The sequence below is a fragment of the Barbatula barbatula genome, assembly GCF_947034865.1.
Source record: "Barbatula barbatula genome assembly, chromosome: 22".
Lineage (NCBI taxonomy): Eukaryota > Metazoa > Chordata > Actinopteri > Cypriniformes > Nemacheilidae > Barbatula > Barbatula barbatula.
This window is the reverse complement of record NC_136785.1, coordinates 3,062,898-3,082,698: the sequence shown is the minus strand read 5'-3', so window position 1 is coordinate 3,082,698 and position 19,801 is coordinate 3,062,898. Positions and strand designations below refer to the sequence as shown.

Genomic DNA, 19,801 nt, shown 5'->3' with positions numbered 1-19,801 from the left:
AACCTCGCAAGACTTCTTAAGTTCCCGAAATGTGTGCAGTTGGATCGTTGAGGAAATGATCTTAGTCCAACACCGCAAGCTCCCTTGACTCATCCAGACAATTTTCCCAAGCCAAAGCATCAAGTTTTGTCATTAGTCGTTGCCTGCAAGAACACAAAATGTTGCAAGCTGTAGATATTCTCAACTTCAGATCCAAACGCTCTTGGAGAATACGCTTGCAAAAAGAGAAAAAACAGGACAAGATTCATTGTGGTTATATCACACAATATTCAAACGAATAGATTTAATCGAGTGAAAGTACAACATACATTCAAATTCTGTGGTTTCACAACCACATCTTTTGTTTTCTCACTTCAGATTATAAATTCATTGCATTTGTTTGTTTTTTCATTCTTCATAGATCCTTCTGCCTTGGGTTTCATCATCTCTCCGTGGTCCCTGCTCCTCATGCCTTCTGGAAACATCTCTTTTACTGATGAGAACGTTACGCAGAAGGACTTGCGGGCGTTTACCGCCCCGGAGGTGCTGGAGGGCCTCAACCTGACGTCACTGTCTGATATGGAGAAGGTACATTCTACGGTATCGCTGTGAAGAACCTTTGAAGCATCTATATTTTTAAGAGTGTAGCCTGGTATCATTTTTCTCTATGAAAAGAAGTTAATCCTTTAATTTTACAGAAAGAACATGAATTACTTTGCTGATATAAAAAAGGAAATGTGTACAACATTGTAGCAAAAGTAGATTTTCTTTGTTGTTTTCTATTCTTGCAATGCTTTCATGTTTTGAAATAGTTTGAACGGACAACTTGAAATAGTTAGACTCAAGTCATTTATAGACACACAAACACCACTAAAGAAATATATTTTACATTCTTTGGCCGACTCTTGGGTATTCCGTTCCCGAAGATATTCTCGACTGTCTGAAGGCAGACAAACCGTACATGTCAAATGAAAATAACACGGTGTTCTGTGTCTTTCCTGTAATTTGCCTGTGGCATAATTTAATCTCTTTCCAGTTGTTTTCATTTAATTGTCTTTGAGATATTTCATCTCCTTTTAATTGCTTCACAGCAACGGAAAAGTCAAATGTTTTGATTTAAAATGCCTTTTCTATTTCGATTGTCTAGATGCACATGTATTCCCTTGGCATGACGTTGTTTTGGGGTGCCGACTATGAGATTCCTCAAAACGAGGTGAGGCGTCCAAGAAAGAACACTGGTTATTATTATTCATCCATCAACAGAGGCATTATTGTCATGTGAGGAAAAAATGCCCACTAAGATTGTTTTAACATTATAATTATTACCGATGTTTGTTTTAGCCAATGAAACTCGGAGAGCATCTGAACAGCATCCTGCTGACCATGTGTGATGACTCCACCCTCTCTCGGCTCTCCGTACGCTCGGTCCTGGACACCTGCAGCACACACATCCGTAACTCCAACTGTGACCCGTCGTTCTCATACGTCAGGCGTCTGGTGAGGCTTGTCCTGGGCTCTCTTTCTCAGGTGAGTGAGTTTATTCGTCCAAACCACACTTTTTTTGTTGTTGTTATGTGTTTGTATATTCAACTACACATACGGTGATAGTTTTACAGGCGTTAAATACACTTGATGTTCTGGATTCACTTCGAGTTAGGGAGGATAAAAGAAATGTAACTTATGTAAAATCAGTAATGCATTGGTAGATCCATGTGTTTAAACACTATTGTGTATTTCATATCTGTTGTCGACATCAGGGACAAGAGCAGACGTTCAGGAATCATTAAAGGAACAAAACGTCCCGGTTACTGTATTTGTTTTTACTTGAGCTGGTTCTCAGTTTCCAGCCCTTATATTGTAAGATGAGTTCACAACAAAGCACTAGTGATGTGTGTAAACATATTGTTCCTGTTCAGTTAATTCTTCGCAGTCCAGCCTCATAAAACAGCTTTCAATTAAAAAGGTAGTTAACAGTCTTTCCTGTGCTTGTGTCTTGTGTTTGAAGTCACATCCTGTTCGTCTATTGCACACTCCCCAGCTGTTTAATAGCAGAGAGATACAGAAAGCGTATATAGGATGGGACGTTTCTTATTTTTACCCTCTGCATTTTTTATCAGAATATGGACGGATGGGACGGATAGTGTAAGGTGGATGAATTGGGTGTTTAAACTTTGAGATCACTGCAAAAAAAATGTTTTCGAAAACAGTAAAAAAAAAACATAAATCAATATTAATTTACCTGAAAAACTAAATGACTTAAGAATTGTGGAAAACTTTTTTAATTCAGTAAACTCAATTTTAATGTATTTTGCTTATTCCAGTGGCAAATATTTCTGCTTGTTCTAAGCATATACACACTTTACTCTGAGGAAAAACAAGACTTCATATCCAGACTTTATATATAAACTAAATTCAAGTTTAATGTTATAAAAACAAATAAAGTTAATTATATTAGTAGAGCCAGACAGTTGTTTTTGGGGTCTTGTTTTACCCTAAAGGGGCTTAATTTGTGGTAACAACTGGCTTTTTTATTACATGGCCACATGAGTAAATAATTTAACAACAAATGTTGATTTGAAATATTTTATAAGGTCCTTTGTAAGACACTACATTCAAACACGATAAACATGCAATTTGGTTTATTCATCTTTAAATGAAATATCTTATTTTATTAATTATACTTAATGTATTAAATATATTTGTATGTAGTTTGTTTGTAAGTATTAAACAGCACTGGTCAAGGTTGACTGATGTGTTTATCGCTGTGTTTATCTGGAAATAACATGCACGTTAAATGTCAGAAATGTGTTGTGACTGACCAATCAGAATCAAGTATTCCAGAAATCCAAGAATAAAAGTTCAAACTGTCATATAGAATTTTGTATAACCGTTATGTGTCTTTTATTCTGTGTGTGTGTTTAGCTGGATGGTCTGTTGACTCAGAGCGAGAAGGAAAACCTGCCAGAAAGAAGTAAAGAGATTCGAGAACGACTTCGAGGAAAGGGACTTCCTGGTAATAGATCAGAAAAATTTCACCCACATAAGAAAAGTTTAGACATGTCCACACGCTGCTTGCTTTCTGCTCTCTCCCTCGCTCTCTCTCTCCTGCTCCCTGTCACAAAAACACAAGCATACCCAAACACACACAGGCATGCCATTACACGTTTGTACTCCTACCGCCCACACTTTACACAGCCTCGCACTAAGTTGGAGTTATAAATGAAGTATTTCAAGTGCAATAATGGTGCACCGTCTACTACAGTGATTTCTAGAGACGGAACGATTTAATACCGTAAAGAGATGAGATTCATGTGCAGTCGGCATGAAGAAGTTGTCCAGTTTTGAAGGTAATGATTCGCAACGTAAACAAAGCAGGTCTTGGTACCGACATGACTCAGCTTTGGCCCTTTAGGGGCTGACGCTTATCAGAACAAAAGAATAGAAGATCCCTCTCTGCCACAAGAGACAAGCCAGAACAGCCCCGGCCATGGGAAGTGCAAAATCAAACCGAAGATTGTTGAAATATTGGAGATAGAAAGTTCCAGGGAATTTTCTTGGGAGTTAGTGAAGAGAGTTTTCTGAGATTGGTGTGATTCCACAAAGTGCAGATTTAGTTTGGTTTGGCGACATTTGAAGTTTGCCGCATGCATGCATGCATGTATGCAACAATGTCACACGTCTTTGCATTTTTAAAGAGACAGATCACCCAGAAATAAAACCATCATTTATGAGAAATTTATGAGTCAAAGGGGGGCAGTGTTGTTCGGTTACCCACATTCTTCAAAATATCTTCTTTTGTGTTTTGCAGAGTCATACAGGTTTGGAATGAAATGAGAGCAAATAATAACATAATATTTTTTAGGTGAAATGTCTCTTTAATAACATCAGGGATGGTGAGGATCATTGTTATTGTTAATACTTTGGTGGTTTGTTCAAATCCCTTAAGTAAACTTTGGCACATATCTCATCTGAACTGTTTAGGTTGTCTGTGTGATTGATACCTCGTGTTTTGTTGAGGAGAGGTGTGGTAATAGTGTTAAAAATGACAACTTTCTCCTTATGGAGCATGAAATAAGTGACGTTTAAGTGACTCTTACACAATCTAGAAATGTCAAAAGCCCCACACACATCTCCGCTCTCTTCATGTTTTTCTCATTGTGTAGTGGTCTGGTTTTTGTGCTTTGTAGTTTAATGATGTGTATAATGCTAAATGAGAACATCATTTGTTTTTTTCTCTCTCTTTTACGTCTCCTCACTCCTTATTTCTCTCTGTTCATCTCCCAGATTTCCAGCTCCTTTACTTTTCCCTCTCTGTCAGTCTATCCGTCTTTCTTCCTCTCTCGTCCCAGCTCTGTCTCATAAGCAACGTGTTCGCATAGACGTTTTGAAGCGAAACTAGACAAGCATATCACCGCAAACCAAAACCATTGCATTTCGTTTTGGAAAATATGAGCGAATCTTCCCAGTGGTTTTAGCTAAGCTGCAGAAATTCTTGACGGAGAACACAAAACACAACTGGAGCGGTTATGTAACTGCGGCGTGGCATCGATCACCAATCGAAATTTCCCAGAGCTTTCACGGCTTCTTATGAGATGACTTTTGTTTTTATGCAGTTATATGTGGGTCATGAAGCCTGCTTGGATGGTGACTCATTTAACGTTGGTTTATTTTTGTGTTTTTATTAGGATGACATGAACCTCGGCAGTGTAGTCATAACTGTGTCTAGACCTATGTCACTGGTTTTTAGCTAAAAATTAATCGGACATTTTATTGAAGTCTTGTCATTCTAAACCCGCTTGAGTTTCTTCCGCAGAACAAAAAAGAAGATATTTTGAAGAATGTTGTTAACTGGCACACATTCACTTGCATTGGTTTTGTGTCCATACAGTGAATTGGTGCCACTTTCTTCAGAATCACTCTTTTTGTGTTCTAAGGAAGAATGAAAGAAAGACATACAGGTTAAAAATGACATGATGAAAGTACATGATGAAAGATTTTACTTTTTTTGGGTGAAATGTCCCTTTAAGAATCAAAATGACATGCCTCTCTTCATCAAGCGTTTGAAATCTCTCTGCTCCTGTGATATTCTGAGCTTGTTTTAAAGAAGCCGAGAGAAAAGGCCTCTTGTCGAGTCATCCAGGACACACAAGAGGGGTCCATCTGTATCGTCCCTGTCTTCCTGATTGATGGGGCTTGAATTGCCATGGCTAACAAGTGTGTCTCTAGAAGCTTAGGGTGAAATCAGAGAGGCTTTAGAGAAGCTTCTAACCACTTGAAAACTACAATTGTAGCCAATTAAGACCCGTTTAATTGTCATCCTGGTGAAGTAATACAATGTATCCTAACAAAATCTGCAGTGTTGTAATTCTTGTAAACTCTTTTTTTCTTCCATTTCAGGGCGAAGTGCTGCCCATCGCGTGCTGGAACGCTTCCGTGCCCGGACTCAGGAGCAGGCCAACCTGAACCGGGGCCTCAGCCGCTCGATGGGCTCTCTTCCCATCCAGGATCTCGTCAGGGCAGACGAGGGTCCCCTTCACAACCCCCCCTCAGACTACCACGCCGGGTCCGAGTCATCTTCAGAGCTCTTCCACCAACGACATCAGCAACATCTGCATCAGCAGCGCGGCCGACACTTGGAGCTGGACCACCGTTCTCACCCTCATCAACGAAACAAAAGCTGGGCATCCTCGGCGGATCTAGGATGCCTCGATCCGGAGATGCTACGCTTCGGGGCGCTGGAGGACGCTCGGAGGGGCAACAGCGCCTTGAGCTCTCGCTCGGCAGGGAAATCTAGGGACTCTCGATATTCGGACTTTGGGAGCCTGGATGTGCAGAAGCCCCATCACAGGTCGAGCAATTCTGTCGGCTCGGCGTTCAATAACGCTTACGATCGGCTCAAGAAGAAGCAGAAGAAACTTCAGGTGTTGAAGCAGGCCACGGATGGTGAGTATTTTTGATTTGTACATTTGGTCCAGTGAGGCAGATGGGTGGACGTTGGCATAAAGTTACCCCGTAGGAGATAAATATTGAGATGTGCCAATTGTATTCTTGAGTACATCTGAGGTTGGTTCATTGGATTATTGACATGATTTCTTCCAGCCTTGGTCAAGATGCAAGAAGTGTTTTGTTCAGGCCAAATGCTAAATCTACATTAACCTGACAGCTGAACTCAGACTGACCACTGTTTGTTTACAAAATCTATTCATTTTTGACTGGTATCCCACCTTGAGAACATAGAAATTCAACTGTGAACTCTGTGTGTTAGAGCAGAATTGTTATGAGATTTCCAAAAACCTCATCCTGATAGTTTCTGCGAAGTCACACATCTTGCGGCGTAGAGCCGAGGTTGACCGGTTGTGTGGTGGGAGCGAGTTATGAATGGGTTTCATTTTTTTTGCGCGTGTGGCCTGCTGCCAGGTTCTTTATGACTCAGTCTGGCTCAGGCCTTCAGATTCCTGGAACTAATTTGAGATGGATAATTCTAGGCCTTTAAAGCTCACATACTTATGCAAGCAGTTTCCTCGCTCTGTCTTTCACTCGTTCAGACTCTCTCGCCGTTTTCCGCTTGCGTTTCATTCAGGACGTTTCGCTGTTTTCCTGCGTTGGGGAGGCTGTCGTAAATCATAGCTAGTTTGAAGCATGACAAGCTAAAGTTTTGAAGTTCAACTGTAGAGATGCTTTGCTCTTTCAAGACAGATTTATTACAAGCTGCTAATAAAAAATGCAACTGCTTTGAAGCTGTTTAACCTTTTTTTAAACATAAAAAGCTCGTTTTTTGACTGGTTAAGCATGAGAAGACGGCAAGTTTAACATTGTAAAGAATGCATGACACACCGTTGCACCACCCCTTTAAAAATGTTCTTTCTGAAAGAATCAGACTCCATGATAAAAACATTTGTAATGTGTCAAAGTCTTCATAAGAACAGTCTGAACTGAACTCAAGCACATATGGCACATTCATGCACACAACCTTCGCCTGGTCTCCATATGGACGTTTCTCGACGGAGAGCGGCTTTGCTTTTTTTTTAATAAAGCTCAGGATTTCCAGTCCAGTCTGGCTCGAACTGAGCCCACAAGCTGTTTGGTGGCTATTTTTACCACCGCTGAGCTCAGAACCAAAGACATTCTCTTTCCAGTCCGAATGGCTAATGGATTCATTAAGCACTTCTCTGGAAGGCATCTTTTAAAGGGGTCATTTTCTACCCTTTTGTAACATTTTCCCTTTGAAGTTCAGTCTTGACTGTATTTAACCCTTTGAAGGCACCGTACCTTAAGATTTGTATGTGTAACCGAAATTAAACGCCCAGTTAGCATTTAGAATGCATTATAAAAAGTCGTTGATATGGATATGGCTGTTGAAATGTCCACATCACAGCCGTGACATCATAAGCATGACAGTTTCTGATTGGTCGTTTTTGCAGCTTTGTTAAACCCGATCCTCTTTACAGTCGATCAGAGCGAATTGAATAGTTTCGTGTTTGTTTTGTAAATAACAGCACGTGTCTGCATAGGCGTTTTCCTGATGTTCCAACAACAGATTGCCTGAACCTAAATGTATGTGACATCTCATAGCTTCTGTGAAGTCAGGGCTAGCCAAATAAGATTCTGTGTACATGGAGAAGTCTTGTGCAAACTCCAGTCATGTTCATTTTCCTGATAATAACTGGCCGCATTATCCGCAATCCTGGAGAAAAGGAATGTCCAGCTCTATTCGAACACAACCAAGCATGATGGCAAAGCGCATTTTGTTTTTAGTTTTCTGTTTTTGTTGTGAATGGATGAAATTGAAAGCTGTGCTTTTTCACATCGAGTCTTTTTTTTGTTATGTTTTCTTTTTGCTACGTGTTTATTCAGCTGCATATCTCTGGTGGGTCTGTATGAGAGGAGATGCATTTGTAGATGTTTAAGGTTGATAATATTATATGTTTATTGAGCAGAATTGCACGTCCGTCTGTTTGGATTACGTTTCATTGACATTCCCTTAACCTTTAGATCAGTATTTCATTTGGATTAAAACGCTTTTTGAAGGCAGTTTAGGAACTACGTGCACCAGCCGTTTGAAGTCCTTTTTTATAAATTCTACGAATTTTATCTCTTCAGCATTCCACAGGGTTTCTTGGTATTCAATGTTCACGTAATGTTAAGACATTTGAGTTATGTATGGTTTCGCTGTGGAATGATCGGATTAGATTTCATCTCTTTCACAAACATGCATATGTCTTATCTGTTTGACACCTGTGTGAACTGACATCCACTTAAAACCGCATTTTGACGTTTTCATTGAAAGTAATTGGACAAAAAAGCTCATAAGGGAGAAACTTACATTTAAGCATTTGGTAGACATTTTATCCAAAGCAGCGTATTTTTTTCATTTCTCCGAAAAGTTACATAATTTACTTTGAGCATTTTTTTAAATCGAATCTTAAAACCAATTTTTTAGGTTATCTTCTACTTGATGGTTTTATTATATTTCATTTGTCTTTTACGATGTATTTGGTTCTTTAATTTATTTTCTGGTTTTATATAAAGTACCTGACAAGCGGCTTTAAAGGCATTATATAAAATAAAGTTATCATTATTACTTGCAGATGTTTCATTTTAAAAGGAATGCAAAATCATTATTTTGGGGTATACTGTTTTTAATTAATCGTCACACAGCAGATCCTAAAACATTCTGCAAATAAATGACACTATTCATTTTCTCAGTACTTTCCTGAGCCACAGTTGAGGATATGATGTACATTGGGGATTGGGAAGGGCAACATGACAAATAATAGGATCAAATAAAGTCAAAAATAGCAGATTTGAGTGTATAAAACCTGTCCACCTCCACAAAGTGTCCCTCCGAGCATCCCAATGGCCCACTTACAAAATCGGAGATCAACACAGCTGTCTGCAACCCAGAAAACTGAATCTCAACAATAGACGATTCAAATCCAACGGCTTCTAAAACTAACTATTTGATTTGATTCAATTTATTGTCATTACACACATACAAGTACAGTGCAACGAAATGTATTTTTAGAAGAAGATAAAGCATAACATGGGGAAGGTGGGGAGAAAAACATGTACACAATACACCAAAGACAAGACTTGCAACAGGGATAGGTAATCCAGTTCCGACTAGCAGCATCTGATTCTGCTGCCATGGTGGCACCGCATGCAGACCCACTTGTCAGGCTGGCGGGTCAAAGCGACGGAGGCATTGATCTGGCAGTGGTTGGCCACCCTCGAGTGCGGCCTATGTTTGTGTGTGTGTGTGTGTGTGATAGTCTGTGTGATAGTCTGTGTGCAGGTGTTTCAGTAGAATGGGGGAGGGACGGGAAGGACGGGAGCAAGAAAAATGCGACTGCCTCCGTTGACAGAGCGAAGAGAAGGGGAAAAAAACAACGATCTGTTGTTAGCAGGTGTTTCAATGTCAGGGACACTTTCCAGCAAGTACTTGTTATATTCTTTACATCTGTAGAGTTCAACCAATATGAGCATTGAAAAATATTATTTGCAAACTTGCTTTTGTTCACCTTCATTGTCCTGTGCCCTGACTAATGTCCGTGACTGAAGGAGGGACGTGTTTGGAGTAGAAGCATCACAACACATTTGACAGATCACGAGGTTTCCCGTCCGTCTTTCAGGTTGGAGTCAGTCGAAAGGCATTTTCTCCGGAAGGATCTCACACCTGTGAAGTGGTGTGAAGCGCAGCAGGAAACCGATTTGCATGACAGGTCGTCTTGCGTACGGCGTGTAGCAGAACACATCGTCCCTGTGCCTGATGCACTCGCTCTGTCTTTCCTTGTTTCGCGAATGATCTCTCAACATTATAACACATCCATAGAACAGAAGAAGAACACGACAGCTCCAAACACGCCTTTTAGCATAAACGCTGTCACACCTACAAACAGTGCAGGTTACCATGGGCCATCTGAATGATTTGGTGTGTCTGTGACTCACACTCAACACGAGCCTCCCACAAGACTCTGATAACTGCGCTGTGTAGGCAGAGTTTTCCATTCAAGTGTGTTGGTTTTTGTATTGTTTGTGTGTGTGTGCGTGTGTTTACCGGTTGTCAGCTCCTGTTTTCTGCAGCTCGGGGCTGAAGAGATGCATTGTGGGACATTTGTCTCGTAACCTTGAGTAGGCACAAAATGATGCTCCTGATGTGACACAAACCCGCGGCGATGGTCCGGGTCAGGAATGCAGTTTATTGACCTATTTCCTCCTGATGGTTTTGTTTGGCTCGTCGGTTTACTATATCCATCAAACGTTGTAGCATTTTGTTTCCGTTTTATTGATGTCTTGTGTGTCATTGTTTCACTGGGGGTGGAGGTAAATGTTTACTGATGTGATCTGTCAGCCGAGCGAGAGACGAAAGAGTTATTGTTCCCGTTAAAAACTTCCGGCTTGAGAAACCTTCAGGAATGTTTGTTATGCTAGATATGCGTGATTTAGTAAGTGCATGGACTTGATTTTCTGGTCTTGACAAACTCGTTTAGTAGTGTGGGATGGTTGGGTCAAATGATGCTGTTGAGTTTCAGTCTTGGTTTGGAGTGATGTAATGCACGCACACACACACACACACCGTGTAAAGCAGTGATTCAGAGTTTCCTACCTTAGCTTTGTCTGCGAATGCAAAATGGGTGATTATTTGACTAGAACACAGAGCCAGAGACTCTTTTATCTTTTGAAGGGAAATCAAATCATTTACTCGCCCTACGATTGTTCCAAACCTGTGTACATTTCTTCGTTCTGCAAAGGAAGATATTTGGTAGAATGTCAGTAACGAAACAGACCTCGTCCCCCATTGACTCTAGCAGTATTTATTTTCCCAACTATCCCACAGACACCGTCTTATTAGGCAATGGTTTCTCTGGTCATGTGACCATATGAGTGGGTGCCTAGAAAAACAATTTAAAGACCATGTAAGTGAGAAAAAAGATTTTGAAAAATATGTGACGAACCTTGAATTGGGAAACTTTTTTTACCATATTCCACTTGCTTGTTTATATTAGTTGCTTATTTATAATTTCCAGCCCGTTTGTTTTTCAAATTTTTACACTCCTCTGTATTTTCAGATCCCACACACACCCACAAAAGATACCACAGTGACTACAGTTCATCCAGCGAGAGCCCCTCCGTGACATCTTCAGACCCCGACTACAGACAAGGTTTGTCTGCTAATAACCTCCTCCATCTATGGCACGTGCTTTACGTGTTACTCATACGTCTTTATTTCTCTTTCTTCCTCTCGCAAACAGCCAAAAAGCCTGATGATCTGAGACGATACAGTTCTCAGGTGGGACTGTCCGAGCACGACTCCATTTCGCTCAGCGGTGCTCAGAGACACAGGTATTCTCTCGTGCTGTGATCAGTCAACCCGACTCATTCTGAAGCTCTTCTGTGATCGAGGACCCCTTCCTTGGTTAATGATAATCCAAATCTCATTCCATCCTGTTTCAGTTTAGCTCAGATAGCGATCTTTCTTTTTCACATTTTGTCTTTTCCGTAACCTCAACAAACTTTTAGAGGGCCCCTAAATCGATCCGGCTTCAGTGTTGCAAATATCCTCTTGTGTTGCTCACAAATCAGTGTTTCTACGGCTCCCCCTACTGGTCAAAAGCTGCGCTACCTGATTCTTTCCTTCATTAGAATATGTTGTGGCGACGGTTGCCAGGTGTTGCTGGCGTGTAAAGGGGGTTTTAGGTCAAGGTAGTGAATTCCAAAGGGATGCTCAGGGTGCAGAGATGCAGTGGGTTACTGACGGCAACCACAGCATGTCATGAGGTTGTGCTGACGTAACATAGACAAGCTGCTTTTAATGCAAACGACCGTCTGTATCGGTTTAAATGAATGTGTCCATCTGTATATCTAGATGACAAATGCAATGTTTATAATTCATAGATGAACGAGATGCTAGAATAACTTGAGTGTAAACTTGACATTGGGCTTGGATTGAAACTTGGTCCTGATCCGTCTTGTGTCCAGACTGCTTGAGGCTGGTCAGGACGAGCTGTCGGGCACTGAACTTCTGATCCAGCGACAGGAAGAGATGCACAGGCTCCAGGCCCGGCTGTCCCGAGCATCTGCCTATCCCGGAGATGACCCCCGGACCTCCATAATGGACCTGATGGAACCTTTTCGCAGCAGTCCTTTGGACGCCGGCCACCACCTTAGAAAATCCAAAGTAATTAAGTTCAACTAAATTCAGATTGAAAATCAAGTATGACATTTAGTCCTTTAGCAGACGCTTTTATCCAAAGCGACTTACAAAGAGTTCAGGGAGCAATAAGCGATATGTCATAAAAGCAATAGTATGCTAATACAAAGTTACTAATGATGCAATGCTGAGTATGAATGATGCAAAGTATGAATGATGCAATACTGAGATCTGAATCTATCTCGGTTTGAATTCACATTTGTTACGAAGCCTCACGGTTCACCAAGGTGTGTTTGTTTTGGTGCAGAATTTCTTCGGCCCCGAGTTTGTGAAGATGAGCAGCGAGCCGTGTGTGGTCTTAAACATCCCTTCATCCATAATGGTGAGACTGATGCATTCTCATACTGTACCACAGACTATACCATCCTGTACGTGTGCATTCATCTGTGTGTTTGCGTGTGACAGAATAAACGTGGAAAGGTGGAAGAGAGTCAGAGGAAGGTGGGAGTGGTCTTACTGAACGGTCAGAGGTTGGAGCTGTGCTGCGATGTGAAGTCGATCTGTAAGGATGTGCTGGATATGGTCATTGCTCATGTGGGGCTGGTGGAACAGCACCTGTTCAGCCTCGCCTACCTGAAAGGTTCATAAAACCCCTTGATAAATGTATTCAAGAACAAAATATTGCACAAGGGAATATCTTACAGTTGCTGGTTATATTCCTATAATCCATTTTTTACTTTTATTTTCCTCAGAGGACGAGTTCTTCTTCATCGATTCAGATGCCAAACTTTTGAAGGTGGCCCCCGACGGATGGAAGGACGACCCTAGGAAGAAGAAAACAGACGTCAATTTTAATCTTTTTCTGCGTATCAAGTTTTTTCAAGATGATGTCAACTTGATACAGTAAGAGCTCAAGGCTTGTCTCACAGAAGCACCTGTAAAGTTTTCTCAGACATGCGCGGACGTGCTGGTGTTTGTTTGACTTGCTTGTCTGTCTCAGCATACGTCTTAGTTTGGTACCTCAATTTACTGTACGGCGTCAGTACGCACGTTTTTTTACGCACACAAACGCAATACAAACAAACCTGTGAGAATATTTTTGCCACTTTTTTAAACTTGTGTTTATAAGTGCATTTCATTTTTTTACGAATATTTTATGAAATGTACAAGTTGAAAATCATTCCGGTTGTTTTCCATGGTTATGTTAGTCAATACTCTTACATTTTAACACAACATTAAGAGAGATGAAGTATAAACCATCAGTAAAACGTGTCCTTGAGTTGCAAATACACAATCTTCTCTTTGTGTTATTTTCCGTAGGCACACGATGACCAAACACCAGTACTATCTTCAGCTGCGGAAGGATATCCTTGAGGAACGGGTGCGATGTGACCTTGAAAATGCCGTGATCTTGGCATCTTTGGCACTGCAGGCAGAGTTTGGAGACTATCAGCCCGAGGTACAACAAGTAAAACATTTTGTTTCATTATTTGTGTTTAACATGTTGTCGAATAACAAATGTCAAATGTTCATCAGCTGCACGGAAAGACGTATTTCAGGACGGAGCACTACCTCCCCGCCTCCGTGCTTGATAAGATCGATCAGACCACCATTAAAGAGCAGCTGCCCAAACTCCACGCCTCGTACTTCAATGCCGCAGAGGAAGAGGCGGAGATTGAGTTTCTCAAGGTCAGGGACCAATCAAAACACATTAGTGCAAACCCAGAGAGATTTTCGAGACATGGAACGAGGACAAGGAATTGTATAAATACAGATGTGCCTGCGACTAGATCTGTCTTCTCTGTTGTGTAAAGGTGTGCCAGCGACTGACCGAATATGGAGTTCACTTCCATCGCGTGCTGCCAGAAAAAAGATCCCAGACTGGCATCATGCTGGGTATTTACTCAAAAGGTGTCTATATCTTCGAGGTTCTCAATGGAAATCGTACCCCGGTGCTACGGTTCCCCTGGAGGGACACCAAGAAGATCTCCTTTACAGTAAGATGTTTGCTTGTGGACTTTGTCACATGAGTTTTATAAAAGGGATATTTTTCAGAAGTCAAATTTTAGGGTTTATTTACATTTATTTTGAATGTCAGATTCACGCCCTTCATGTGTGTTTTCATATGGCAGAAAAAGAAGATTTGCTTGCAGAACAATTCGGATGGGATTAAACACTTGTTTCAGACAGACAGTCAAAAGACCTGCCAGTACCTGCTACAGATGTGCTCGGCCCAGTACAAATTCCACCTGCACACGAAGGCCCGACAGAACAACCAAGAACTGCAAGATTTCGGTGAGGGAGAAAAGAGACAACAAATGAATACGATGTAATATAATGGCGAGGTTAAATCGAGTATTAACAATCTTTGGCCGAAACTAACAGTGGCCATGACACAGCAGCTGTAATGTTAATTTCGGGAATGAAAATAGTATGCATAAGAGAAAAATCTTAATTTAGACCATTTCTGTCACTTTTTTTCTATATTAATATGTATTTACTGTGAAGCTACAACCGTGCAAAACTGTGAAAAGCGCAATGTGAATTGAACTGGTAAGTCTCAATACAAAACCTTGATATAGAGTACTAGTTGTGCCCAGGTTGTACCTGTGGCGGTAGCAAACTAAACTATTTGAAGATTTCTGTTAATGGAAACCAAATAAAATATAGGCCTAAATGTTTGAAAAACGAAAAAGGAAAATTAGAAAGAAAATTAGAAATGTTACCTTTGCAAGAATCTGAAATAAGTTTAAGCAGATGCATTAGTATTAACCAGAAATAAATTAAAAATAAAATAAAACAATCTATTAAGCCTATAGCTAATATGATAAAATAACAGAAGCCCTTAAGAAAATGTCCCAAATTTAACTACAATTAACATGAAAAAAATATTTAATTTAGTCACTAAAATGATCTGAAAATCTGAAATGGCAATAAATAAACAATAAACAGCTGACAACAGCACATTGTGACAAAATCGCAAAATATTTACTTGAAAGTTAAAAATATCTAAATTAAAGTTTATTTAAAGAATTAATAACACTTGAAGTTTAAACTGAGGGACTAAAATGATTATACATTTACAATACATCTGAAATCAATACAATTAAAGTCATATGGCAAAAAATAAACAATACAAGTTGACAATCGTTTACATTTAAATTAACATGAATATAAAATAAAAGCTCATTTAAAACTGCAAAAAATGAAAAACCTGTGTTAATTCATCACACCATACTTCTGTTCACTCTTCTCGTCTTCAGAGAACTCTCCTCTGGCCAGTCTGCAGTACTCTGATGGGATGAGTTTCTCCCCCGGATCTGAGCCGGACCTTTACAAGAGAATGTCCTACTCTGAGATGTCCCTCAACAAGAACGCTCGGGTCTCCATCCCTCCGGCCTATCCGGGCTTAAACAGCAGCTCTTACTCTAAGATGAAGAGTCGTTCCCATCATAACTTGAGTCAGTTGCCTGAGTCGCCTGAGCATAGGATGGTGCCTTTCGGTAGCCAATTACAGAGCAACATGACTCGATCGCAAGTGCTTGTGTCATCACATCAACGTGCAAGCTCAGACACAGACTCCATCCTCGCCGCCAGACAGCACGAGGGGTGAGAGATAAACATACAGAACAGAAATTGTACATATTATTATGATTATAATATATCCTTCCATTCTTTGCTTTGCTGTTTGTATGATTTATACCCGTCTCACTTTTTCTTACTGTCTGCACACTTCTATCTTTAATTCATCTATGCATTAAATACAAATTTTTAAATCTGTCGTCTTACTTTGCTTTCCAGACATTTCTTGTTTTTCAAGACCTGTCTCACTCCCCTGCAAATTCTCTTGTCTTCACGCCTGTCTTGCTCGCCTACATTTATGTCAGCAATCTTCTAACTTCAATACTGCTTTTAATAAAACATGTTATGCTTTCCTCTCCATTTGACATATTTTGACAGCCGTCTCTCTCCTTCACGTCTCATGTCGTAGTAATTCTGCATTTTATTTAACTGTACATCATAATAAATGTATTAACACCCTTCCTCGCTTTGCTGTTGTTTCACATGTTTTACAGTTCATTTTACAAATACTCCATTTTAGAAATCTTTACGTCCATTTTTCGCTTGTCGTCGTTTCTTATTTTACACCTGTCTCACCTTCATGCAGACTGTGTCATTAAATCCTGTCTCACTCACTTACACTTATCATGTCTGCACACTTCTATCTTCAATTCCTAATTTCACTATAACTTTAAATCTCTCCATCCATCTTGCTTTGCTTTTCTATAAATCTCTTGCGTTTTACACCTGTCTCACACTTATGCCTTTACACTTGTCTCACTCTCTTACTTTGCTGCTGTTTTTCAATGTTATGCCACCCGTCTCACTCTCTCTCTTTCTCTCTCTCTCTCTCCAGTTTTTCTGTCAGCCTGCCAGTAAGATGCCAAGGGCTGACAGCGTTAATCAGCTCTTAAGAGAGAGACTTGTGTGTGTTCATTTTCATAACTGTGTTAAGATAATATTAGAGATTCACACTCTGTGGTGTAACACATGCTTGTCAAAACGGTGATCTTGTAATGAAAGCACCTCTGAATTTAAAGGTGCAATGTGGAGATTTTAGCGCCATCTAGCGGTCAGGTTGCAAATAGAGTTTTATAAATTCATTGTATAGTTTCAGTGCATTAAAAAAGTAACTTCTGTCAAATTTTTCTAATTTCTGGAAATCAAACCCAGCACCAACATAATGACAGATTTTTCATTGTTGGGGGACTTTCAATACTGCAATATTTCCGGATGAATCCGGGAAAATCGTTCATTCTGCTTGACTACTGGAAGTAATCGCCTGTTCTGTTTGTCATCATCATGTTCTCTTTCTCTCACCGCATCAGCAATGCTTTTGGCCCGGCCCCCCACACCAGTGCCAGCTGGGTCTCCAGTGGCTTGAACAAAGGGTCGGACTCCTCCTCCGGTGAGGACATTGGACAGGCGTATGTCATAGGTGAGGTCCATAAAACGTACTACACCTACCTAAAACATAAGGATGTGCACAACATGCTTTAAAAAAAAAAACGATGTGGGTGGGCCGTCATAGATCACAATGTGTGAGGTTGTAGTGGCGAGGATCTAAAGGGCGTAAAGACAAGTTTTAGGGCACAAACTAAAAAAAGTAAACAAGGTGATTTTCAATGAAGTTGTTTTCTAGACAGCTGTTGGATGACTAGTGGACCATCAAAACTCTTTCCGACTGCTTAACGGATCATTACCCTCAAACTGAGCATCTGTCTGCCATTGAATGACTCCTTGCCGACTTCCTTCCTTCTGTAGTTATTTTCTCCGTTTCGTTCTCCAGCGCTCCTCTCACGGTCCGTCAGGATAGCGGGGCCGAATCTGTCTCCTTGTTTCTCTGTGAAGACAGCGGCTGTCTGCTTCTATCGTTTCCTCTCTTTAACAGCGCCTCGCCGCTCGTATGACTTTACCTCAATGTTATCACATCATCTGCTGTCGAATAAGAGAGGACGGCAGCACGGAAATCCTCTCAATGTCTTGCTCGGTGTGCTGTGAAATAGGATTTTAGAGTCTGAATTGACGCCCATGTGCATAGATGTGTGTGTGTTTATATGATGTAACATCCAAAGTATAAATGAAAATGAAAACAAATGCTCAGTGAATGCAAAGTGTAGTCGAGTCAAAATTACCCCTGTTTGGTTTTACACAATTTGTGCTTACTAAATCGCCGCTAGATTTCATAATATTCGTCTTGACATATTTGTGTTTCCTCAGGTGTTAGCATGCACAGCTTGGGAGCCCCGTCTACTCCCGCGTCATCCATCAGAATCAGCGGTACGGTATCTGTGTTTCGTTTAGCCCTGTCATCCGTTAAAACGTTTCTCATCTGGTTCGGTACTGAGGTGGTCAGATTTCAAAAGGCCTGAAAAGTCGTGTCCCGGTCTGCCCTTAACACACACTTCTGCTAGAATTACAGCCAACTTCCCGTGAAGGAAGGCATGTTAGTTGACCTCACACTGGCATCAGAACAACAAATCCTGAGGAGAACTTTCCAAATCCTACATGTGTTTGTCTGTCTCATACTCTCTCTTGCTTGGTGCAAGTTTAGCTGTCATCTCTCTGGCTTACGCGCGTGCCACTACGGACGCGCCTTTAAGCTGTGTGTTTTCAGCGAGTTCTGTCGGCTCTGATATACGGCCGTGTTGCGGGTTAATCTCTCTTATCCTACAGTATGAGCTGCAGACCGCCCGGTTCACTTCCACTGTATGGACACAAAACCACCGAGACATTTTAACTCAATGTGTTCCAGAGGTGAAAGAGTCATATGCATGAACCACATGAGGATGATAAATGATAGAAGTTTTGAGTTGGATGAAATAGATCTTTAACACATAATGTGACGTATATTGCTTATTATTCATGGTTATCATATTATGTGTATGCAGGTTTTGACCCACTTGAGGATGAATAAATAAAATGTTTGGAAATAGACCTCTAATACATGCTGTGAAGTATTGTAAACAAGTGTTAGCTAATGCCTGCCTTCATATAAATCATTATTTTTACTATTTTATTTACTTTTATTTAAATGAGCACTGAATCGATCACAATATTATAATTCGTTATTTTCAGATATGCTTGTTTTGCAAGAAATTCACAATTTCGTTTTGGGAGTGCTCTATGTATATATTTATAATGTATGATACATTAAGGCGATAAATGTCCAAACGAACTATTCATTATAAAAATATAAATGATAAAGTACTTATAATACTATAAAACGAGTTTACAAAACATTTCAGTGTCCATCCAAACACCATCATCAGTTGTGAACACACAGGAAGTGTCTCTGGCTCCTTTAGTTGAATCAGTAATTATGCCTGTTAGTTCTCAAGTGTCTCTCGTGTCTTGTGTGGGTTTGTGTGTGTTTAGGACACTCCATTCTAATGCCTCCTCCGGTATTTCCCACCCATAGATTCCCTGAAAAAGAAGGTCCACGCGTTACCCTCTCCAGAGCGAGAGATACAGGCTGTAAAACTGAAGAAAGATGTCAAACATGGACTGGGTATGTAATAAAAAGCCCTGATGCTGAGAAGGCTTTGCACACCCTGTTGACACAAACATGCTGCTGAAGTCTTGGTGCCGGCAGCGTGGATTATCAGCAGGCACAAAACACAACGCGTCAGGGGTTAAGATAGTGTGATATTGTGCAGAGCTCTGGTAAACCTCACATTGATTAATGAATCCCATTCAGGGCTGAAAACTCTGCCGGTTAAGTTCCCTCGGAGAGGAAATATTGAAGTATGAAGATTGTGCTTGTCTACAATTGAATTAAAATGATAATCATTTACGCACCCATTTCATACCATATATCAGCCTATAACAATGTATATTATGTATATGTATATTTAGTTTTACATTCAATGTATATGTTTTGCCATTTCATGTAGGCTCGTTCAGACAGAACCTGAAGCCTGACAATGTGTGTGTTTGTGGTTTGTTTGTATGTTGCGCTCCAGGTTTTCAGATTGTAGATGGACTGAACTCTGGGCGACAGGATCCGGGTCCCCTCATCAGCTCCATCACACCCGGTGGTCCCGCTGATATCGACGGCCGTCTGAAACCCGGTATGAACTGTGTGTGTGTCTCTCTGGATCAGTGTTT

The 19,801-nt window shown here is 40.6% G+C and overlaps 1 protein-coding gene across 4 annotated transcripts in view; it reads left to right on the top strand.

Annotated features, from left to right (window-relative positions):
* The window catches only part of ptpn13 (protein tyrosine phosphatase non-receptor type 13), a 47,339-nt gene that overhangs the window by 14,520 nt on the left and 13,018 nt on the right, over positions 1-19,801 (top strand). For 3 of the 4 annotated variants that reach the window (XM_079486807.1, XM_079486805.1, XM_079486804.1), the window contains exons 3-22: positions 401-567; positions 1,127-1,192; positions 1,321-1,506; positions 2,902-2,992; positions 5,377-5,922; positions 11,049-11,141; positions 11,232-11,322; positions 11,959-12,157; positions 12,438-12,512; positions 12,596-12,770; positions 12,883-13,033; positions 13,451-13,589; positions 13,667-13,819; positions 13,945-14,127; positions 14,263-14,425; positions 15,394-15,739; positions 17,020-17,129; positions 17,912-17,971; positions 19,113-19,202; positions 19,657-19,764. In XM_079486807.1, coding sequence (XP_079342933.1) covers positions 401-567; positions 1,127-1,192; positions 1,321-1,506; positions 2,902-2,992; positions 5,377-5,922; positions 11,049-11,141; positions 11,232-11,322; positions 11,959-12,157; positions 12,438-12,512; positions 12,596-12,770; positions 12,883-13,033; positions 13,451-13,589; positions 13,667-13,819; positions 13,945-14,127; positions 14,263-14,425; positions 15,394-15,739; positions 17,020-17,129; positions 17,912-17,971; positions 19,113-19,202; positions 19,657-19,764 — 3,192 coding nt within the window. The remainder of the gene's footprint in view (positions 1-400; positions 568-1,126; positions 1,193-1,320; positions 1,507-2,901; positions 2,993-5,376; positions 5,923-11,048; positions 11,142-11,231; positions 11,323-11,958; positions 12,158-12,437; positions 12,513-12,595; positions 12,771-12,882; positions 13,034-13,450; positions 13,590-13,666; positions 13,820-13,944; positions 14,128-14,262; positions 14,426-15,393; positions 15,740-17,019; positions 17,130-17,911; positions 17,972-19,112; positions 19,203-19,656; positions 19,765-19,801) is intronic. The other variant, XM_079486806.1, reaches the window with a different exon arrangement.